We start from the raw sequence: 25,642 nt of genomic DNA, 5'->3' as shown, positions 1-25,642 counted from the left end.
ACATCACACAGCCCTCACTCCTTGAAGTCTGGAGAGAGAATATATTAGTACTGCCCTTTTTAGATCAATTATATGTCAATTCTAACATATGTTCTTTAGAAAACATCAATTACATTTTATATCATGTCTTCTTGGTGTATTAGATATACAGTCACATAATAATTATTTTGTAACAGGCCTCATCCATTAAAATTTCAAGCAATATTTTAAATACATGATGCTAATATTCTAAAAGATATGTACAAACCACAAAAGTAGATTTGAGTCTGAATTTATACTAAAAAGAAAGGCATACTACGTTCTCACTGTGTGCAAGATTAATGTTGATATGGAAACTATGAGAAGAGAGAATAGTTCATAAATGTTATCACACACAAGACACATAAAGATAAAGTTGTTATCACAACTTTAGACAATGTTTTTAAAAAGGTACTTTCAGAAGAAACAATAATTATTTAAAATTTTAATAGTTGTGTAATGTTTATTTAAAATTCTGTTTTGACAAAGAGAATACAGCACTTTAATCAATCATAACCTAGTCATTTTAAAAGCAAAATATTAAATTCAAAGTGCTTATTTTCTGTATTCAAAAGAGAAAAAAGTCGATCTATATGACATTTTAATTAACATTTTCTGAAAATATTTAATGGGATTGTCTTCTCAAGTTTCTTAAGTAATATGAACTTCTATTTTCAAATATAAGCATCAATTTTGTTAAATAATGTAAACTCTACTAGCAATAGTAACTCATTTTTGTTGTTATTTACTACTCTTCCTTGTTATCGTCCCTCCAGAACTTGAAGAATCTAGACAGAAATGTCCGCCATGCTGGTATAGATTTGCCAATGTGTTCTTGATCTGGGACTGCTGTGATGCATGGTTAAAAGTAAAACATCTTGTGAATTTAATTGTTATGGATCCATTTGTTGATCTTGCCATCACTATTTGCATTGTCTTAAATACCCTCTTTATGGCCATGGAGCACTACCCCATGACTGAGCAATTCAGTAGTGTGTTGACTGTAGGAAACCTGGTAAGTACATTTGAAGTTTACTTATTTACGTTGGTAGATGTGGGAGAGATAGACCAAAGGGAAAGATGTATTTGTGCTGTGTTGAACCCAAAAATTATATCCTCTTTCCTCATAGAAAGAAATATCTAAGGAATATTACAGGGAATCTCAGAGATACAGCCTAAAACTCAACTGGTATGAATGCTGATTGTTTAGGCCAATGTCTGTGCTGATTGATCGTGGTGTCTTACCAGTTGTAAACGTCTCAAAATCTTTACAGTTGTTCTTGCTGGAAATGTGGGTCCAGATAAACCAGGAGATCTAATACTGGCTCCACAAACATGTGGTTTTAACCCACACAGCCTCTAAAACAATCATGTCCATTGAAGGGATGACCCAAAGATTGATGTATATGAAAAAAAGAACATCATTGTTTCAAGTTAACTACCTAATAAAAAGCTTCAGTGATAATCATACAAGAAAAAAAATAGTTGCTAAATTTGCATTTGTGATTTAGCCATACCTCTGGTTCAAATTACTGAGCATTCATCTGTGTCTATGTGTGCTGATCAAAATGGGTGAACAAGTAAGAAAAGGGTTTACATATATTATTAATCAAGAGCTTTCTCTGTACTAAAACAAACTTGGGGCAAGGGGTAGTGGGGAAACTGGAATGGAGGGAAAAGGTAGACTAACAAACTAAGTAAAGGGCAGTATTGCAGTCTGACTTTAGGAACAGTTTTCATCAAGGGCTTAGATATGGCCCACAAGTTCACTGCATTTGTCTTTAGGTCAGCAAATGTTCAGCAAGAGCTCACTGATTTTCCATCCTACAACCTCTACACTGAAAAGCATGAATCTCCTTTTGAGTCTCATTCCAAAGACTCTCCTGGTAGAACTTAGGCATAATTTAGGTCACATGCTCACCTCTGATTTAATCAGCCTTGGCAGAGGGTGGGATCATGTTGAAAACATGGCAGTCCTGAGGAATCGTGCGTGAAGGAGCAATTGCCAACAGAAGGGGGAAAGGAAATGCTGGTGGACAATTGGATAATTGTGTGCCCTAATAAGTGACCTCAAATTATCTGCATTATTTGACTCAGTAGAACACCCACCATATTCTTGAGATTTTCTTCATCTTTGGCAAAGGCTGTGTCCCATTTTTCTGTTGCCTCTCTCAGTGTTTACATGCTAGTCACTCAATAAATAACCCACTGGTTGATACCTACCCAAAAAGGCTGCTTCAAGTAGCATGATTTTGCAAAAGAGCACAGGCTTTGCAGTGGAGTGGAATTGAGTTTGACCTTACTTGCCTAGCGCTTACTAGTGATATGGCCTCTGGACAAGTCTGATAAACAATCTGAATCTTTGTTTTCTATTATTGAAATGAGTGTAATAATACCCTTCGTGCAGAGTTGTTGTGAAGGTCACATGAGGTAATGTGAAAGCACCTAGACTGTGCCTGGCATCTAGCATGTGCTCAATAAACAGTTTCCTTCCTCATATATATGCTATTAACCTTTTAGACCTTTCTTTGAAATAATGATGGAAAATATTTCTGGTGTAGTTCTTGTATTTTTCCCAGGATATTGGACAGTTAGGGAAGTTGAACAGGTGAAGGAAATTTGCCAGAGTGAAGCAGGAAATATAGAATTCCAATGCTGAAGCAGTTGAGTATGGAAACACAGGATAAGAGAGGCTGGATTATAAGATGATTGAATGAAAAAGCACTAGACAAAAGCATCAAATCAAGGTCCTAGTCAAAGTGTTCATGGTAAATATCTGTGTGGTTTTGAAAAGTCACTTAGATCCTTGAGTCTATTTTCTCAACACACATATAAACAATGAGTGTGTTGGACTAAATGACTTTTTATGTATGTCCCAGTTCTACAATTCTATGACTTTATGGGTAGTAACTGAAATAATGAGGTGGGAAAGTGGAATGGGAGACTGATGCCTGGTAGATTGTTTGTGATAGAACCATCTATAAGTTCAGGTTAGTGTTGGGGAAACAAAACTTGCCAAGATAGAGAGCATAAATTATAGGGAACAGTCTTGAGTTATTTATTTCTATCCATAAAAATAGGAGAATATGTAAACTGACTGTCTCTATTGGTTGATACCTCCTTACTATAATGATTAACATATCAATAATGCATTGCATAATTTACAAAGCATTTGTTCATAGAATATCTACCCATAGAATTTCCTACCCATAATAACCTTTATCATAAATATCCATATGAAAGTAATACATATGTTTAATATATATGCAGAGAAAGAGCATGTGAGACAGAAAGAAAGAATTTCTATCATTGGTGCTAAGCTGACTTAGGACTATATTATAGATCATAGATGATTACACAGAATGTTTTGTGGAGAGCTTATAATTTGCTCATTAAAATAAATTTAGAATATCTACAGACTAGTTTATTACTGCTCAAATTATTGCATACTGCCTTATGTTCTACATGAGGACACTGAATTGTGGAATTTTCCATCTTAACTTAGATCAATATGCCCCATTTTGCATTCTGTTTCTGCAGTACATAAAAATTACATCACTTCCTTGTTGATGAGATTAATCAAATTTGAGTATCAAGAGACCTTGAATCTCAATTCAGTTTTGCTAAGGTGCTCCGTATTTTTGTGGAGTATTTGTTTTGTTTTGTTTTTTAATCATTATAAAATGCTTGCTCCCATCATAGGGATTCAATCAGCAAAAAATAGCCTATCAATCATAGTAGGTTAGACAACATCATAACAAACATTTGCAACTTACCTGACAATGCTGAAACTAGATTAAAATGTACCAAAAACAATCCCATTGATTTTTAGGGCCTTAACTGAAAACAGTTACAGAGATATAGCTGTCATTTTGGATTGCTAGTTGTAATAAAAATATTATTTTTAATGAAAAGTTTTATGGCGGGATTACATTTTTAGATAAGCGTAAATTTAGGGTATATGTTTTTAAAGGCATGAGATCTAGTCATTTTAGAAGAGCTGAAAAGATCACCTTATGATTTTCTATAGAAAGAGATATTTGTAGATTATTTACCTGGATGGTTCTAGCTCACCTTAAATAATATATTTCTATCATCAGAGTGCCTATTTCAAATAATAGCTGCTTCTAAAAGTTTTATACGTGAAATAAAATTTGTATAGTTACAACTTATTTTACATTTACCGGGCAAACTCACTATTTGAAAAAAAAATCTTTGATGTGTTATTCTATAAAATGAAAAACATATTTTTCAATGGGCATTTCACCATATACTTGGATTTTCATGTACTAGGCTTGCTTAAAATACATTTTATTTCTATTTGAGTGAATGGATGACTACCATTAGGCTGTTTTTTTCTGTGATGGGTATTTCCCATCTGTGATTGGAAAAAATGAAGTGTTAGCTGCATTTATATATTCGTAAGGGTGGATCAAGATTTCTTTTAAGTGGAACCAAATAATTGTTATACTGTTATTTTGACAGAATTCCTTCAAGATAAAGGCTGATTTATCTTGGTAAATGCTAAACTTGACTTTACAGTCATAAATTGCAACTTGTAACTATAGCAAATTAAGAGAATTGCTTTAAAAGATTTTCTGCAAGAGTAATTTCATAATTCTTCATGTCCTGTATCTCTCAGCCTATCGTTTTGAGTTAAAAAATAAATGTTGTGTTTGTTTCATTGTTTTTCTTTCTATTGTCAAATACACATTTATCTAGCCACTCAAGTGACTTATTAATCTCAATTACATGTATATGCATACTGAGTATTTTCTCCTGCTGGTTTCAATTAAATCTGCAGCTTCTTGCTCTATTAATCCATTAACCTTAATTCTGAGGCATACATCCAGAGATCATTATAATAAACAATTTGTGGCAAACTTACTTTTGTTTCAGGAATGTTTATAAAATTATAGAAATAAGATGGTGTCCCTTAAAAAACACAAAATCAAAAACAAAATATGGTTTTTACGAAATCAATTTTTAATAACTTTCAGTAATATGTAGATTTGTTCCTGATGCGATACTACCCAGAAATAAATTTGGTTGTGATTATGTTAGAAATGTAGTGTACCAACAAGGGCAATAATTCAGTAGCTATTATTCAATACCAGAGTTAAAATGTAGACCATGAAATGTTTTAAAATTAGTGTTTTTCTTGGAAATCCAGAAGATTCATTAAATAATACCACTCTACTTAATAAAATACTCTCCTAGAGGAAAAAAAAAAAAAAGCTAGACATGGCTGGGTGTGTTGGCTCATGCTTGTAATCCCAGTACTTTGGGAGGCTGAGGCGGGCAGATCACTTGAGGTCAGGAGTTCGAAATTGGCCTGGCCAACGTGATGTGAAACCCTGTCTCTACAGAAATTAGAAAAATTAGCTGGGCATGGTAGGTAGCCCATGCCTGTAATCCCAGCTACCTGGGAGGCTGAGACTGGAGAATCACTTAGAGCAGTGAGCCAAGATCGCGCCACTGTACTCCAATCTGGGCAACAGAGGGAGACTCTGTCTCAAAAAAATAATAATAAAAATAAAAAATGAAAATAAACATACGTGTGCATGTGTCTTTATAGCAGCATGATTTATAGTTCTTTGGGTATATACCCAGTAATGGGATGGCTGGGTCAAATGGTATTTCTAGTTCTAGATCCCTGAGGAATCGCCACACTGACTTCCACATCGGTTGAACTAGTTTACAGTCCCACAAACAGTGTAAAAGTGTTCCTATTTCTCCACATCCTCTCCAGCACCTGTTGTTTCCTAACTTTTTAATGATTGCCATTCTAACTGGTGTGAGATGGTATCTCATTGTGGTTTTGATTTGCATTTCTCTGATGGCCAGTGATGGTGAGCATTTTTTCATGTGTTTTTTGGCTGCATAAATGTCTTCTTTTGAGAAGTGTCTGTTCATGTCTTTCACCCACTTGTTGATGGGGTTGTTTGTTTTTTTCTTGTAAATTTGTTTGAGTTCATTGTAGATTCTGGATATTAGCCCTTTGTCAGATGAGTAGGTTGCGAAAATTTCCTCCCATTTTGTAGGTTGCCTGTTCACTCTGACGGTAGTATCTTTTGCTGTGCAGAAGCTCTTTAGTTTAATTAGATCCCATTTGTCAATTTTGGCTTTTGTTGCCATTGCTTTTGGTGTTTTAGACGTGAAGTCCTGCCCATGCCTATGTCCTGAATGGTAATGCCTAGGTTTTCTTCTAGGGTTTTTATGGTTTTAGGTCTAACGTTTAAGTCTTTAATCCATCTTGAATTAATTTTTGTATAAGGTGTAAGGAAGGGATCCAGTTTCAGCTTTCTACATATGGCTAGCCAGTTTTCCCAGCACCATTTATTAAATAGGGAATCCTTTTCCAATTGCTTGTTTTTCTCAGGTTTGTCAAAGATTAGACAGTTGTAGATATGTGGCATTATTTCTGAGGGCTCTGTTCTGTTCCATTGATCTATATCTCTGTTTTGGTACAAGTACCATGCTGTTTTGGTTACTGTAGCCTTGTAGTATAGTTTGAAGTCAGGTAGCGTGATGCCTCCAGCTTTGTTCTTTTGGCTTAGGATTGACTGGGTGATGCAGGCTCTTTTTTGGTTCCATATGAACTTTAAAGTAGTTTTTTCCAATTATATGAAGAAAGTCATTGGTAGCTTGATGGGGATGCCATTGAATCTATAAATTACCTTGGGCAGTACGGCCATTTTCACGATATTGATTCTTCCTACCCATGAACATCGAATGTTCTTCCATTTGTTTGTATCCTCTTTTATTTCATTGAGCAGTGGTTTGTAGTTCTCCTTGAAGAGGTCCTTCACGTCCCTTGTAAGTTGGACTCCTAGGTATTTTATTCTCTTTGAAGCAATTACTTGGAACCAACCCAAATGTCCAACAATGACAGACTGGATTAAGAAAATGTGGCACATATACACCATGGAATACTATGCAGCCATAAAAAATGATGAGTTCATGTCCTTTGTAGGAACATGGATGAAATTGGAAATCATCATTCTCAGTAAACTATCACAAAGACAAAAAACCAAACACCACATGTTCTCACTCATAAGTGGGAATTGAATAATGAGAACACATGGACACAGGAAGGGGAACATCACACTCTGGGGACTGTTGTGGGGTCGGGGGAGGGGGGAGGGATAGCATTAGGAGATATACCTAATGCTAAATGACAAATTAATGGGTGCAGCACACCAGCATGGCACATGTATACATATATAACTAACCTGCACATTGTACACATGTACCCTCAAACTTAAAGTATAATAATAATAAAATAAAATAAATAAAAATAAATAAAAATAAAAAATGAAAATAAAAAAACTAGACTTGAATTGATTTGTCACATTCTCTCATTTTAAATTTTAGATATTTTTATTCCTGTTAATGTTCTTCTTTATAAATTCGTGTAGCATCAGTGTTTTTCAGTGCTCTTGAAGTAGTGCTGATCTCTATTTTTTAGGTCTTTACTGGGATTTTCACAGCAGAAATGGTTCTCAAGATCATTGCCATGGATCCTTATTACTATTTCCAAGAGGGCTGGAATATCTTTGATGGAATTATTGTCAGCCTCAGTTTAATGGAGCTTGGTCTGTCAAATGTGGAGGGATTGTCTGTACTGCGATCATTCAGACTGGTATCTATTTATATATATCACTGTCGCTCATTGGCACAACATTTATTTTGAAATTGAATCAATGTATATTTATATAATTATTAATTTTAATTTTAAATTTACATCAATATGTGACATTCTAAGAAAACATGTAAACATCCTCTTTAAAGCTAAACCATTTTCTAAGAATGATGAAAGCATTCAAAATACTCTATAATGATTAGGTATGTAGGGCACATTAGAAAACCTACAAGTACTTTCTAAAACTGTGTTTTAAGTTTATGAAGCTTTTTTGGCCTTACAGTCTGTAAAGATACGCAAATAAAAATTTTAGACCCCAGTTAATTTTAGCTTTTTATTAACCCTACTTCTAGGAATGGGGACTGTTTTAAAGCAACATGTGGGAAAATATTTGATGTTACTAGTATCTTAAATAATTGTATAAAAAATTTTTGAATTATCACAAAATTTTGAGAAATATGTAAAAGTTATTGAAAATTAAGCAAAATGTGTATTTTTTCAATTTTTTTCTGTACATTTTTATCACATCATTTAGGTTATTTTACTTTTATATTGGCCTATAAAAATCTATGATTTATACTTTTAATATTTCTTTTTACTGTCTAAAATAGAATCTGAAGATAACATTTATTTGCTAATTTAAAAAGTCTCTAATCAAAATACCATTTGTTTACATGGGCATATCTTTGGATGAATCAGAAATGTTTTATTTATTATTTCTGAAATGTTTTATTTTTATTTTTGCACTTAAATGATATTATGACCAGATTTACAATTCTAATATTGTTAACACTATTTTTTCTGGATTTGAAATTGAATCAGTTCAGTATATTTTGAGTTTTTACATCTACCACGTGTGGTTCTATGATACCACATACTAATAAAATAATGTCTAAAATTATATTATGATTACTACTAACAGCATCTTTTCACTTGATTACAGCTTAGAGTTTTCAAGTTGGCAAAATCCTGGCCCACACTAAATATGCTAATTAAGATCATTGGCAATTCTGTGGGGGCTCTAGGAAACCTCACCTTGGTGTTGGCCATCATCGTCTTCATTTTTGCTGTGGTCGGCATGCAGCTCTTTGGTAAGAGCTACAAAGAATGTGTCTGCAAGATCAATGATGACTGTACGCTCCCACGGTGGCACATGAACGACTTCTTCCACTCCTTCCTGATTGTGTTCCGCGTGCTGTGTGGAGAGTGGATAGAGACCATGTGGGACTGTATGGAGGTCGCTGGCCAAACCATGTGCCTTATTGTTTTCATGTTGGTCATGGTCATTGGAAACCTTGTGGTACGTATGTAGTACAAATGCTCATAAATTAGAACAAGAGCAGACAGTAGCTAGGAACGTGGCCAGATGTAGTAAACATATCTCTGGTTTATAGTAAGTGGCCTAGACTGAAATCCCCCTATTAGCACTCAGATAATGAGCAAGTTATTTAACTTCTCCTGGGCTCTGGTTTCCCATTTTTTATGACATTGGAATAATAAAACTGAAATCATATCTTTAATGCAAAGATTAAATCAGATGTATTTATGAATGCCTGGGGGCATAAATATTAGATTTTCCTTTCTTCTTCAAAGAAAGTAAATTTTTATCACTAAGAAGAATTGTATCCTAATATTGTTTTGATAAGAAAATGACCTCTACTAAATCTAAAAAGACAACTATCTATTCTATAATCAAATTGCTCTTTGCATGTTCATAGTTCATGTGGTTTGCTTACTCAGAGACATAGGTTGCATAGTACCAAATTTTGAGGACACATTTCAATGAAGTAGACCATTATATTTTAGCTATGCATTGTAATTATCCAAGTAACTTGGAAGAGGACAAAATGTTTTCTTCCCTGAATTTGCATTACTATAGGAAAACCAATTATTACAGTTTAAATTATTCATATGTATGGACATTGTCCAGACTCAAAGGAGTTACTTTTAACTGTGACTTAAAATCACTAATGTAAAAGCATAGTTTATATATTTATATGTTTAATGCTTAAATTTCTCAGTCATGCGTGGGCAAAGCATTTCTTTATGCCATCATATTGGGCCTTTCCTTTGAGGGATACATTTCAGATAAACTTGTTCAAAAGAATGCTACTGGGATACCTACGAACATGTAATTTTTTTCTCCAGAATAGTAAATTAGGGAGCTCTAGATTCTGAAAAAATCTGATACAGAAGTAAGGAAGCAAACTGGGGCTTTTGCCTTGCATGTCTTCCTATAGTGTAACATATTCTGAAACTCAATCACTAACTACATTTCAGGCTAAAAATATTATTATAAATTTTCTTTTACATCAGAAATAATGAATTATTCCTGCATTAACCATAACTTATCAGTTGGCTGAGTAACTTTTTCACATATCCCATGATATTCTGAAAGTTAAAATCGCCTCATACTTTCTACACACACACACACATACACACAAAGAAAGAAAGAAAGAAAAAGAGAAGTAACTTATGTGGGTCTAGCCTGAACCCTGGTATACTTTTAGATTTCTCTCCATCTGTTGAGCTATTTGAACACATAAATTTCAAAGTGTATTTGATGGGAAACGTGTTAAATCGTATATAATTTGCACTTAGAAATTTCTGCTGTTATAAAAGTTTGTGGCCATTGGGCCAAAGGAATTTGTATTTCAAGTATATCATTTGGAACATATCATCAGGCTATTAAATAAATAAGTTCATTCTTTATATACACGAAGCTAGAAATTCCCTAGGAAAAAAAATGGTAAGATGAAGTAAGATAAAATGATTAAGATGAAAGTATCTTTTTCTCTCTCTCTCTCTCTCTCGTTGGCAGAATCCTTGAGGGTGGGATTTTGTCTTTGCACTGGCAAACCTGAGTAGACACCATTTAAATCTGAGAAGCTCTGCTTTCCTATTGTCCCTCCCAATAGGAAAAAAAGAAGATGTGCTTGTTTTATCATTTTGCCCTTAGAGCAGGATATTAGGTCCTTTAAAGAGTGTGTGACTTAGACATGGCATCTGAAATATAGTAAGCATTCAATAAACATTTGTTGAAATAATTTTAGCAAAGATCTATGAGTTCCCTTTTTAGGCTGTTATTTAAATGCATATTTCAATATTAAAATAGACATTTTTCTTTTTTTCTTTTAGGTTCTGAACCTCTTTCTGGCCTTATTGTTGAGTTCATTTAGCTCAGACAACCTTGCTGCTACTGATGATGACAATGAAATGAATAATCTGCAGATTGCAGTAGGAAGAATGCAAAAGGGAATTGATTATGTGAAAAATAAGATGCGGGAGTGTTTCCAAAAAGCCTTTTTTAGAAAGCCAAAAGTTATAGAAATCCATGAAGGCAATAAGATAGACAGCTGCATGTCCAATAATACTGGAATTGAAATAAGCAAAGAGCTTAATTATCTTAGAGATGGGAATGGAACCACCAGTGGTGTAGGTACCGGAAGCAGTGTTGAAAAATACGTAATCGATGAAAATGATTATATGTCATTCATAAACAACCCCAGCCTCACCGTCACAGTGCCAATTGCTGTTGGAGAGTCTGACTTTGAAAACTTAAATACTGAAGAGTTCAGCAGTGAGTCAGAACTAGAAGAAAGCAAAGAGGTAAGAATGCTTTTAAATTTTTTGTTCCATTTCCTATGATAACCATGTACTACAGTTATTTACTATTTTCATTGTGCTTATATGCATTATCAAAAAGCAATATTGAAAGTCATATGTATATAGTGATGTTGGAAAATCACAAGATACTCTTTATTGGGAAATGGATTTCTAAAAATTCCAACTTTTCACAGGAAATTAAACCATTCTGAGTCTTAAGTATATTCATTTTCTTGATCATTTGAAAATGTGGTTAAAAAATGTGGCCTTTTAGGCTGGGCATGGTGGCTCATGCCTGTAATCCCAGCACTTTGGGAGGCCAAGGAGGCAGATCACTTGAGCCCAGGAGTTCGAGGCCAGCCTGGGCAAGATGGCAAAATCTCCTCTCTACAAAAAAATACGAAAATTCACTGGGCATGGTGGCACATGCCTGTAGTCCCAGCTACAAAGGAGGCTGAGGTGGGAGGATTGCTTAAGCCCAGTAGGTAGAGGCTGCAGTGAGCCACGATCACATCATTCTACTCAACCCTGAGTGACAAAGCAAGACCCTATCTCAAAAAAAAAGTAGCCTTCCAAAAAAGAGATGTTATTTAGTACATTACGCTCTCAACTACATTATGTTCTTTAAAAAAATAACTTATTTTCGTCATCTCCTTACTCTCTATATTAGGTTTTGCTATGATTTTTATGTGAAAACTTTATGTACTTTTGTTAACCTCTGAAAGTCTTATTCACTATGATAGTGTTTCATTTATGAAAGTGTTATACACATTAGGAAAGTACAAGTAGGACTTATTATATTTTGCCCAGTCAAGGATGAGCAGATCTATAGTCTTCTAGAGTAACTTGAAAATACTAAGAACTACTTTTAAAAGCTTCACTTGAGGGCTATAGTTACTTTGTAGGTTAATAAACCTACTCTTATTGTTGTGTTACTAGGAAAGAGAAAAAAGAAGGAAGGAAGGGAGGGAGGGAGGAAGGGAGGGAAAGGAGAAGAGGGAGGAAGGACGGAAGGAATGAATGAAGGAAGAAACGAAGGGAGGGAGGGAGGGAGGGAGGAAGGAAGGGGAAAGAAAGGGAAAGAGAAAGAAAGAAGGAAATAAAGAAAAAAGGGAAAGAGAAAAAAGAAGGAAAGAAAGAAAAGAAGGAAGAAATAAAGAAAGAGAAAGAAAAGAAAAGAAAGAGAAAGGAAGGAAGGGAAGAAAGAAAGAAGAAAGGGAAGGAGGGAAGGAAAGAAGGAAGGAAGCAAGCAAGGAAGGAAATTGTTCCTACTGCATGATTAGTATTCTTAAGTTTCTATCATAGTAGTAATGTTATTAATTCTTCAATCCTGTGTTGTGGAAAAGAGGATTAAAATTCTTTACTATTATTTATTTATAGACGTTTAATATATATGAGTACGAAGTAAGTCTAGCACAGATGGAGTTATCAAAGACAGGTTTTGGCTTGAGGGTATAACGTTGACACAGTGGGAACCAAACCAACAATGTCTGATTTCGTGAGCATATTTTGGAACTCTTTTTTTTAAATAAGTGTATCAACAAAACTTGATCTGAAATCCCTATAATAGGTAGCTGACAATCTTACAACTCATAGCTTCCTGACTATTTTCATGTATTTTAGAGTTGCTGAAAGATAGTATAATAATAAGTTGGAAAATATTTTGAAAAAGGTAAAATACATACAAAATTAAGTAGTGATATTTTTTCTCTGAATTCCATTTAAAGTCTGCTAAGTGAGTTCAACTCTAATTTATGTTGCTCATTCTGACAAACTAAGAATTCAACTCTAATTTTATTTCCCATCACCTGGCATGAATTTATGTAAGAAGAAATACCAGTCAATTAACAAGAACTTACTGAGCACTTTTTGTGAATTCAGCAATCTGCTGGATACTAGGGGTGAAGGAGAGCTCTATAACAAAACTCTCCTTCAAGAAAATCTTGACATATTTGAGTAAGCTAACATGAACTCATGAAATTATTAAAGAACTATTAAAAAGTTTAATCCTGGCTGGGCGCGGTAGCTCACGTCTGTAATCCCAGCACTTTGGGAGGCCGAGGCGAGTGCATCACGAGGTCAGGAGATCGAGACCATCCTGGCTAGCACGGTGAAACCCTGTCTCTACTAAAAAAAAAATAAATAAATACAAAAAAATTCGCTGGGTGCGGTGGCGGGCACCTGTAGTCCCAGCTACTCGGGAGGCTGAGGCGGGAGAATGGTGTGAACCCGGTAGGCGGAGCTTGCAGTGAGCGGAGATTGCGCCACTGCACTCCAGCCTGGGCAACAGAGCAAGACTCCATCTCAAACAAAAAAAAAGTTTAATCCTGTCAGGTTGCATGTAAGGCTATAGGTATTGAGGAGAGCAAGAATAATTGCTAAATGGAAGAGATAAAATTGAAATAGACCTCAAAGTTTGGGTCAAATATAGATTATCAGAAAGCAAAATGCTGAAGCTTACTAAAGGAAAGGTGGAGCTGACAGTGAGCTTGGTATTAAAGACAGTTTAGGGTTATCATTGCAGATTATCATGCAGTGATAATCTACATGAGGTAAGTGTTGGTTGAATATATAGTGGAAAATATGTTTGAATGTGTGAGGTAGTTTCAGATTATAAAGTTTTAAAGTAAGCCAAAGAGTTTGGAGTTAATAGGGAGCTATTTTCTGTTCTGAAGCAGGGGAAGGCAATTGGAAAGTGGTATTTTAAGAACATTTATTTGATATCAAAGAGTAAAACAGTTTAGAGTGAAAGATAAGAAAGATTATTTTGGGGAATATGGTGATAATCATTAGATAGCAATGAGGTGATAAAATTCTCAGCTAGGGCAATAAGTAATGAGAATTGAGACTCATTGGCAACTTGACAAACCTACTAAAGAACCTGGGAAAATGGAAAAACAGCAATGCCACTTTCTGAAATGGTCTTTAAAAAGGGCTACCCAGTTTATGTTGGAAAAGGAGTTCAATTGGGATATACTGAATTAGAAGTGTCGGTGTTGGGAAACAGAGTCTGAGTTAGAGGTCAGGGTTTAAAAATAAGGTATAATGTTTGATAATGCAGATTTTATAATTACCTGATTCCCTGAAAATGGAGGAGCTCATCAAATAAGTAATTATAAAGTGAAAGAAAAAAGAGAAAACTAGAGACAAAGTAGCATAAAAACTTGGGGTCAAAAGAGGTAGAAAAGCTAAAAGATAGAAAAACTTTTTCTAGATTAATACGATAGAATTTTTTGACATCAGATTTATGGAAAGTAAATATCTTAATTTCCTCCTACCGAACAGTTGGTTTCCAAAGTATTTTTAAAATTTCATAATGACCACAGATATTTCAAATGACTGCTAATTATCATGCCTTTTTAATGGCTTAAACATCATAAATTTAGAGTAACAAGATATAAATCTCTCCTTTGTTATGTACCTGGAAAACATTTCTTACCTGAACAAAAATGTCTTATGGGGTGATTTAAATACCTACTTTATCCTCCTCTTTCAAGCTAAATTTTGAATACATAGAATTCAATTACAAAATGTAAAGAAATTATTTAATATATATAAATATGTTAGTGGGAAAATCACTAAATAAATATAAAGGCATATATTTTTATAAAGCTAGAATAAAATTTCAAATTATCTTGCACAGTAATATTAAATTCAACAATAAATTTTATATGAATGATTTGGTAAAATGAATACTTTAAAAACCCACCAAAAAAGTAATAGGGAACTCTCATATATGCTCACACACAAGATAAAATGCAGACAGTTTTTAAAATAAAAAGCCAATACCAGCATGTTCTAATATTATAGAGCAGATTAAATGAATTCTAGCAAAGTGCATTTTTGATTTGAAATTTCCAAAAGCTGCTAGCATACTTCAGGTGCACACTTATATTGGCTGGGTTATTCCCTTTTAATAGCTATCACACACACGAACACATTTAAAATAACATATCCATAAAGTGACATTTTGGTTCATGTTTCTTAGGTTTTTGACACAAGTAGCAAGAGAACATTGAACTCTACTTTGCAGAGCACAGAATATCCTTCCTCTTTGCTAATAAAGTGAGCACTCACATAAGTTAAACCCACCAGAGTTATACATTTTTCACCAAAAAACTTGCATGAAATGTCTGCTTGAAGAGGAGACAGTAAATTAATCATTAATTTAGATGGTATTTGGAAACTCTAGTTACTGTATTTCCTCTGTTCATTTTCATAATAAAGGATACCTGACTATCGCAGCTAAAGAGAAATGATCCCTAGAAGTTTTTAGAGATAAACATGGGAATTGCTGTTATATATGTTATATATGTGTGTATATATATTACATCTGTATATATGAATACCACTAACATAAATAGGCTGGTATGGAAGCAAATATAAACTTTTGCATGAAAAAAGTTCAGGAAATTGAAGGCATGGATTTCAAAATAGTGATTTTTTTAATCTTGCAAAAACTTGGAATTATGCGAATCTTTTTGAGAAGCTCTAATGTAGAATTTGTTTGTTTTTATATTTTTTAAGTTCTCATAATCATAATTTCTTGAAATATTTATATAACTATGAATTTTTGCAATTTAATTCTTAAAAGATTATTGGTTTGTCTTCCTAAGTGAAGGATATAGAATAAATGCTTTTAACAGTCATATTTGAAGTTGAATTCCAAACACAATCTAGCAATATCATACTGTGACCTTCACTGCTTACCATTCTTACTTCTCACAGGAGTAAAATCAAGCTGGAGCCATCAAGAATGCAGCTCTGGTGTTTTTTAACCAGCCAGAGGCTCGTGCCACCACTTTTACCCAGGTTATCCAAGCAAGTTGTACATGTACAATCACGTTCTAAATGAATTTTGACTGGCCTGCATGCTACTCAGCTATGTTCCTTCCCCTGCCATGGCAAGGAAGTGCTAGACTTGCCCAGCTGCTCTCTGCTGAATCGTGTGACACATCACAGCATGGTCAGGCGAGATGGGCAATCCCAACATCATATTTAATTCTGCTAATGAGTTTTCTAATTTAGTCTTTAGCCTTTTAAAACCAATTGCATGCTCTATAGGATTTGTAATATCTATTTTAAAACATGATAGGAATGTTTATGGTTCAATATAGTCAGGGATGTAGGAGGGCATGCATTTTTTTGTTTCTCTGCTTTTATTTCATTAAAATAAGACCACAATTTTTTATTGTTGATTCAGCCTTTATAAGTAAATTGTATTACCAAAATAAGTCTCACAGGGTTTTTTTCTGATAGTACTGCCACTTTCAGATCATTATATTCACATCTATGAATATAATTTTCAGCCTATCCAATTCATGTGCTCCAGATGAAAATGTTTGCTTTCATGTTTTGGGGGAAAGGTTCGGTAAAAAAAAAAAAAAAAAAAAAAAAAAGAAAGAAAGAAAAAAGAAAAAAAAAAGAATAGGGTGATCCTGAGGTTTGGAGATGAAGGGCCATAGTCTGTATGCATTTGGGCAACACATATCTTGGATTTTCATGTAGGCTGGGAAAAGTTATGTCTGCAAAACCATAGTGATCATTGTAACTTAAAAAAGGAAACATCATGATATATGGGATGAAAATTCATTATATCTTGATCATTAAGTAATTGGCCTAGTGTACCCATTTGTTATTTGAAATGTCGATGATTTATGTTAATTTCTCCCTAAATGTTCTACCCAAAACTGACCAGGCAAAAAAGAGACTTGGAAAATTTACTATTTTCAGTTATTAATTATTAATTTTAGTTTTGTGAGGAGTAAAGGGAATCTCCCAAGATTATTGTAGATTTGTGGCGTAATGAGCTTTTATTTTATTCTGTTCACTCAACTTTCTCCATTGCTTACTGGAATCTCAGCCAGAGTGCGGGTTCTGGGAGGGAAATTTTGAAGGAAATGTAAAGAGTTCATAAATATTGGGCAGTTTTCAAGGCTTCTGGTGACAAGGAATATCTAATTAGTTTGGGGTTGTCTCTAGGTTTAATTTATGCATACTCTTATTTTCCTTAGGGATAATTGAGAATTAGTTGCAGACTGCAAAAAAAATGAGAAATAAAATTATCAATGGAAAATAGTAACAAAGATACAGTCCATGGTGATTTATGCAATTTTTATTCAGCACCAAATTTTTAGATTTAGAATAAAACAACATTATTAGTCATTGAAGAAAATCTGATTTCTTTTTCTTTTTTCTTCACCAGCAGAATAGAATTAAATGGTACTGGCATATTATTATTTACACTGTGTTTATAACAGGATTCCCTCCTTTTCAGAGTCTTTATGGAAACTTTGAAAGTAGATGTTTGACTAAGGTCCAGAGCACATGCCCTTCTGGACATGACTTTGTGCTGTTTTTGGAATTTGGAAAGCAATGGAATAATGACTCTAGCTTTCAGTTTCTCTGTTACATGGCCAGTGTCTTCCAAATGCTCTTTGTGAAATTGAATGTGAGATAATTTTTGAGAGGAGCAGATGGGTGTGTGAATAGCCATTTTAAACCCATCTCAACCTTTAAAGATGGTCTTGGTGCTTTAGTGTACTTCTGCTGAAAAAAAAAAAAATTAAAGCTGGTTCAGACGAATACTTTTGTATCCTTTCTGAAAACAAATGGCCTTTTTCTTTTTCCTTTTTGATGCTCTTTTACCCTACTCTTCAACTACAACGTAATTATTTTCAGTTTCACATACCATGTTCTTATTCAGGCTATTTTAAAAATAAAAGGAGCTCCGGGGATGTTGTACACTTAATATATGTCCAGGCAAACCAGATGGTGGTGGTTCATATTTTTAATCTTTCGATAAGTGATCGTGAAAAAAAAAAAAAAAAGAGCTACTGGTCTTTTTCTTCCCGCCTAGGACAAGCAACCCAATGGCTTCACTGTGTGGCTGTCTTGTTTTTCAGGTGAAATATCATAAGTCAAGATATGGTTATGCATATCCAAAAGATCAGACTAAGGCCCTGATAGTGTGTATGACCAAAACTTTCCTCTTCTACTAGCAAGACAAAAATCCACAACTTTTTAGAGAAATGGCTAGATTTTAAAGGCAATCTGTAATGGCTGAATCTTTTATTTTGCCTCTTGAATCATACAGCAGTTTGTGAGAGTCAAATATTTGATAGCTGATTGAAAATAAATGAAATGTGAGCGCATTTCAGTGGAAGTAGGCCAGTTGCTAACATTCTCTTCTATCTCTGAAAGTTAAATTTCATTATTTAATTGGATAAAACTCAAGAGCAATATTTGTCATATGGGGGAATTTCTATATAAGGTCACTCTATTGGGCGGTGGGGAATGGTCTCGTGGCCTTTTTTGGGTGTTAACTCTATTGTTTCTTATGTTGAAATAACCCATTCCTGTGAGTGGTATTTGTAGTTAACCTTCTTGAAAACTTCATATTCAGGTACCATGTCTTTGAGGACATGGTTCTTGGATCAGCGTGCGGCTTCCACAGCATTGCGCCGGGCTTCTGCTACAGCCAGGCATGTTTTCTGCGGCTGAATTAGGCCTGGAGAATGTTGCATCTTAAAACCTGCTTTCAGCGTGCATTTGTAGAGCATAAGCCATCATCCCTCTGTAGACCCACTCGTTTCTACAAGGGATGGAAGAATTTAACCTTTAAGTGCCATAAAATATTGGAGGAGTAGGGAGAAAATAGTACAAGAAAACAAGTTTGAACTTGTACTATGTGGTTTTATATGGAAGCTTTCTATTATTATGCCTATATTCCAAATTATATTTTTCTAACTACTTCAGTTATTTAGTATAGTCTTCTAGTTTCTTAATATGGTAAATTTAATTTCAGGTTTCTTTGCTTTTTTTATATCATTGTAGTATCACAGCTATGGCAATATAAAGAAAGTAAGTTATTCTTTATATTTATTGGTCACTTGCTTTTAAATCAGTTATATGCTTTTAAATACATTTGAAGGTCATTTTGGTTATGGCTATAATAAGATGTATCACAAACCACCCTTCACTAGAATGTGAATGCCAAAGTGTTGAACTTATTTAGAAAATGTTTAGATTATTTAGATTATATCAGTGTATAGAATTATGCATATAGTATAGATATGTATTATATAAATGTATACAATTTAAAATGCTTATATACATTTTAAATGTACACATTTTCAGGGTGTACATTAGTGATTTAAAAAATACAGCAGTAAAGTTCTTTATGTATCCAGTGACTAAAGCATATCAGGTAGTAGATCATAATTCGTAAGCTGATGTAACTTAATAAGAAGGTGATTCACAATTTAATTTATAAATGTAGGTAAATGCATAACTTTAGAAATTTGATACAATATTTTCATAACTTCATACAATTAAAACATAGGTACTTTCCTATGATAAATATGTGACCTAGGGCATTAAAAAATAATGTAGTAGCATTTCTGACTAAGAAGATTAAATTGGCCAGGTGCAGTGGCTCATGCCTATAATCCCAACATTTTGGGAGGCCAAGGTGGATGAATCACTTGAGCCCAGGAGTTTGAGACCAGCCTGGGCAATATGGCAAAACCCTATCTCTACAAAAAATTTAAAAATCATCCAGGTGGGCCAGGCGCGGTGGCTCACGCCTGTAATCCCAGCACTTTGGGAGGCCGAGGCAGGCTGATCACGAAGTCAGGAGATCGAGACCATCCTGGCTAACATGGTGAAACCCCGTCTCTACTAAAAATACAAAAAATTAGCCGATCATGGTGGCGGGCGCCTGTAGTCCCAGCTACTAGAGAGGCTGAGGCAGGAGAATTGTGTGAACCCGGGAAGCAGAGCTTGCAGTGAGCCGAGACTGCGCCACTGCACTCCAGCCTGGGTGACAGAGCGAGACTCCATCTCAAAAAAATAAATAAGTAAATATAAAAGTTAGCCAGGCACAGTGGCAAGCACCTACAGCCCCAGCTACTTGGGAGGCTGAGATGGGAGAATCAGTTGCGTCTGGGATGTTGAGGATACAGTGAGCCATGATCATGCCACAGCACTCCAGTCTGGGCCACAGAATGAGACCCTGTCCCAAGGGGGGGAAAAAAAAGATTAAATCATGACTGAGGCAGATTCTTCAACTTGGGAAAGCTGACTTTATGTCAACCTTCATAGATAAGGAAGCCTCCCATAAAACACTTTTTAGTGAAATGCGAACTAATCTACTGTCTTCTAAGCTTTGGTTCGTAAGAGTCCTGGGAGCTTGCAAAAGCTTTGCCAAGATTCCCTCTGAGCATTCCTTGAGGGGCTTTCTAGAGCCTGAAAGATTATCTTTATAATCAGAAAATCTCTGTAATAACTGTAAAGCAATTCTCCATGAAATGGGTTCTACTCCTTGGACAATAGCAGAATGGTGGCAGGGTTTTTTCCTTGTCCATTGTCAAAAGATATGTTGTGCCTCATAATGCCAGGAGGAGAGAGGTGAACTGTGATCACTGTCCCCCTCTACCTTAAGATGTATAAATACATAACCTCCAGAGCTATTAGAGATTATGTATATCCAAACAAGTTAATCACATTCAAAAATATATGTAATCTAATGACCTTCCCAATAACAAAAAAATACAACCAGAAGTCCATATGTGTAAACGATTGATTCCGTTGTCATTCAGGTTAGTGGTTATTAGGACTTGTGCTGTAAAGGATTTGCTTTAAATATGTATGTATTTGTATTAAACATAAGACACCTGCAGAATACATGGAAGAATTATAATGTGAAAAATTAAACATCTCACAATTATATTAGCAGTGGTAACATGGGAAGTGAAGGGTGAGTATATTTTCTAAAGTTTTCAAATGGAAAAGTACCTGTGTGTGTATACATGTATAATTACTTTTTTATTATTAACATATTATTTTTTATTAAATCATTCCTATTTAATAAGACAATGCATTTTCTAATATAATTAGATAGACTCTCTCAGGACCAGACTTGACTTATATATCAAAATGGAGAGATAGAATTATCTAAAGACTATAATTCTCTCTATAAAGTGACATTAAAAGGTATTCAAACATTCATCGATTCACTCTTCATGAACTCAACTTAACTATTCAGTGTCTATTCTATACTTGGTGATATACTGGATCTTTTGGTATATATGTGTGTGTATATGTATGTAGTTGGTATACGTGTGTGTGTATATATAGATGTATGTAAATATGTACGTATATTTAGGAGAATATTTAGTCAAAGGAAACAAGTATAATAGATTAAATGCTCTATAAAATTTAGCATGAAGAAAATCATGTAAGAAAGAATGGCTTCATACAGGAAGTTGAGGTTTACTATGATGAGGCTCAGAAGTTATTAAGTTTGGATTAGGCAAGAGGACAAAAAAACATGAAACTTTCTATAACTAACCTCAAATACTTTGGTTTCTTATTGTTATTACTTATAAAGTGGATATTAATTTCTGTCACTCATCAAAAGCCATAGTAATTAACCCATAAACTACCAGTGAAATTGGAAGAAAAAGTGGCTGAGACCAAACAATTATCCAGTATTTTCTTAGTTACACCAGAAGCTGCTACAATTCTACCCAGCAGTAATTTTCCTAGGTCTTTCTTAAATGAATAAAAATATCCTGGCTATAAGAAGCAGAAAAATCCTAGGAGAGGAGAAGATGTCTTGGCTTTCCCACCTCTCCATAATGTAGAGGAAATTAATGGTAAAAAAAAAAAAAAAAAAATTTGTGCTATCATGACCCTAAGAACTATCAGCCAAAAGTGATGGCCTAGCTTCTCTATTTACCATACTCCAACCTAGGGGGTACTCTACTAAAAAACTGTATTTTGACTTAAAGTAATTTTCATAATATATATATTTGGACATGGCTAATGTCAGGTTAATATCAACTTTAAAGTAACACCACAGAAAGTATCATCTGGATACTACCCTTTAATTAGTTCACATTGTAAAATATTAAACTACATTTGCATTACGTCTTCATTAAATCAGGAATTTTGAGCCAAATTTCCCCAACATGAACTGTGTTTATGGCCTTTTTAAAAATAACACAGTAACTCTTTCAGAAGGCTTTGGCAGAGTGACCCTAACACTCAGCTACCAAAGTTAATGGGGGCTTTGAAATCATTAACATGTCCATGCACTATTGTTTCATCTTAAAAGCTTTACATTATCTAGGTTGTGCTGTGTGTCATGTCTTTGCATCTGTTTTCATAAAACATTGCACAATCCTGTCTTCCCAAGTGATCTCAGAGTACTTATTATTTATTCTTGTAATATTACAGTGGCTCTTCTAGCCATGTGGCATGTCACAATGATTTAGTTAAAGGAAGTATTCACAGCCGGATCACACAATGAATTCAGAATGTGCTCCTAATGAAAGTCTATAGAGATTCTGGACAATGCCATTTATGAGGAAATTTCCATTTCATTTAGAATTCTTTGACAAGTATTGAATTCAGTTATGCAGTTCAAAAAAAGAGAGAGATCCATCATTTTTCTTCTAGTAAAATAAGAAGAAAATTATGTAAGCCAGAGAAAAATAGAGCTCAAAGTTGAAATATAATGACTGTGACTAATGTTAATGTGCTGCTCTTTCTTTCTAAAATTATAGAAACATGGACAATACTTAGAAACAACTGGTAATATTCTTTGCCCTTTGAAAATTTCCATCTGAAGAGGTGGAAATTAAAATTTGATTTGATGTATTTTAATTAACATAATCATGGCTAGATGTCAGCATACCACTTTATCCAACTATTCTTGGTTTGGCCTCAATGTATTAAGTTATATTCATATGGCATTCATATACAAATGCAGATCATTAAACGAGTTAATCAGTATAATCCATCCATTCCAGACCACGCACGTTGAATGTTGTCTAAACTTTTTTTGTCTGATTCAGGTCAGTAGTCACGTTATTTTGAATAGTACAACTTGATTTATGTTAAATTATTAGTACATAATGATCAGTAATGCTAATAGAGTTAAATGCTATCACTACCATTTTTTTTTCACACAATGACACAGTATTTCCCAGTTAGTTAAATAAAAGGGGGAAAATCACATCTTTGCAATGGGATTTTGTTTCCAGAAATTAAATGCAACCAGCTCATCTGAAGGAAGCACAGTTGATGTTGTTCTACCCCGAGAAGGTGAACAAGCTGAAACTGAACCCGAAGAAGACCTTAAACCGGAAGCTTGTTTTACTGAAGGTAAACAAGCTCTGATGTGATTAAATACAATCTCCCCTTGTTCTTTACGGAGACTGAATATGCCTCATTTAAAAAAAAAATTATGAAACGAGGTGTGGTGGCTTATGCCTGTAACCCCAAAATTTTGGGAGGCTAAGGTAGGAGGATTGCTTGACCCCAGGAGTTTGAGACCACCCTGGGAAATGTAGTAAGGCTTTGCCTCTACAAAAAAAAAAATAAAGAAAGAAAAAATAAATTAGCTCAACATGGTTGTACATGCCTGTAGTCGCTGCTACCTCAGCCACAGCTGTATCTTAGAGCTTTTGCAGGGAGTCGAGGCTGCAGTGAGCCATGATTATGCCACTGCACTTCAGCCTGGGCAACAGAGCAAGACCCTGTCTCAAAATAAATACATAAATTAAATTAAATAAGAAAAATATTTAAAATAAATAGTGAAGGCATGTTTATCTTTATTTTCCTTTTTTGTCTTTTAAAAAGTTAATCTCTCTAGATTTCTGGATTATACTTACGGCAGTGACTATTCCTGGACAGTTAAAATGATCTGATAGGTCTTTTTTTTTTCTCATTCTCCATAATGTGAGGAAGCTGACCCTATGAGATAAATGGCATTCTAGAATGTCATGTCATTGATATTGTAATCCCTTCAGAACTCCTTGGCAATGGCGTGATTTGATTTATAGATGCTACAGTAATTACATTCCCTCCCTTACAGTTCCAATGTGGTTAATGTGCTTTGGCTAGAGCTGTTTTGAGATGTAACTGTATTGTGAAGCTTTGGCAGGGAAAGCAATAGCTGTTCTCACAGAAAGCAGCACAGTGTCTTGAACACAAATCAATGAATATCTATTATTCAATGTGATTGGACTTAATCTGATGAGTAGTAGCTCAGAGACTTACAGCAGAAGAGTGGATGGGAGTTAGAAATAATGCGAAAGCTAGGAGGGGGAGGACAAAGGGAAAAGAGATACTGACTGACGAGCTAAGTCATAGGTGTGACTAAGAAAAGCACTGAGGCTGAAAAATAAATTAGCTTCGGAAAATTGACAGTGGCTGATGCCTGGGAAGACAGCGAGATTTTCTGTGCATGTGTGCATGAAAAGAATTAAAAACCCAGGATCACATCAAAATATGAATAAACAAATCAAACATGTAGTTTTGCCTCAAACCTGAGAGATGCACCTGGACTATTTTCATCAATGGCCTTGAGGCAAAATAATCCTGACTGGTGGTGAAGAATGAAACCATTGTTACTTAAGCAAATCTAGATAAAATATTTCCTTGAATTCTAAGTAGCTGGCTGAGTATATAAGTCTGAGAATAATTCATTATACAGGAGGGATGCTGACGATAACTAGGAAATGAAGGAGATGGTTACCCTATGAAATGATTACCTGGAAGTGGAGTGGGGAAGGAGCAAGAAAGTTTATTTTTTCCTATTTAAGATTAAAATATATTTTTTAATTAACTATATTTGATTTTTAGGATGTATTAAAAAGTTTCCATTCTGTCAAGTAAGTACAGAAGAAGGCAAAGGGAAGATCTGGTGGAATCTTCGAAAAACCTGCTACAGCATTGTTGAGCACAACTGGTTTGAGACTTTCATTGTGTTCATGATCCTTCTCAGTAGTGGTGCATTGGTAAGTGAAATGCACATTGGCAAGAATCAGATTCTGGTGAAATAGTTTATTCTCCAAAATTACCAGATGCAAACACTGAGCTTCAGAATCAAAAGAAAAGGCATATCTTTGTCTTGCAGAGCTTGGCACCCAAGGTTTAACGATGCAAAATTCAGTTCTGAACAAATCAGCACCATGAAACAGCCAGATGGAATTTCTCATCTGGTGTTTATCTAACAGATGTTTTCCTTACTGAGACAACCATTTGCAGAGACATTCTGTAACCACGTTACTTTCCCTGTCAAATACTATCCAGTTCTCCCTAATAATTGTATTAACATTTATGGACTAAAAGTGTATTTTAGGGTTTTTTTTCATGTATAATCAACTTATTCTCTCAAAATAAGCCAGATCATTCAGGAAATTGTAGAAAGTAATGTTTGAATAGGCCAATTCTGTCCCTCATTAACAGAACTTCTAGTTATTTCTGAGTTCATCTTACTTCATTAAAAGCATGTCTTTGTAACAGTAATTGAGATAGAGACTTAGGGGTGAGAAGTAGGAAAGACAGCACATTCTAAAT

At 34.5% G+C, this 25,642-nt stretch overlaps 1 protein-coding gene across 8 annotated transcripts in view; it reads left to right on the top strand.

Annotated features, from left to right (window-relative positions):
• Positions 1–25,642, top strand: part of SCN3A (sodium voltage-gated channel alpha subunit 3) — a 116,888-nt gene that overhangs the window by 65,414 nt on the left and 25,832 nt on the right. For all 8 annotated transcript variants that reach the window (XM_034954407.3, XM_008974399.4, XM_034954411.3 and 5 more), the window contains 6 exons: positions 795–1,033; positions 7,490–7,663; positions 8,607–8,963; positions 10,802–11,272; positions 23,323–23,443; positions 24,926–25,080. In XM_034954407.3, the coding sequence (XP_034810298.1) occupies positions 795–1,033; positions 7,490–7,663; positions 8,607–8,963; positions 10,802–11,272; positions 23,323–23,443; positions 24,926–25,080 (1,517 nt within the window). The remainder of the gene's footprint in view (positions 1–794; positions 1,034–7,489; positions 7,664–8,606; positions 8,964–10,801; positions 11,273–23,322; positions 23,444–24,925; positions 25,081–25,642) is intronic.

Source organism: Pan paniscus, chromosome 13 (genome assembly GCF_029289425.2).
Source record: "Pan paniscus chromosome 13, NHGRI_mPanPan1-v2.0_pri, whole genome shotgun sequence".
In the NCBI taxonomy this organism is placed as follows: Eukaryota; Metazoa; Chordata; class Mammalia; order Primates; family Hominidae; genus Pan; species Pan paniscus.
Note: the sequence above shows the minus strand (reverse complement) of the source record. Positions and strands in the feature narration are given on the sequence as shown.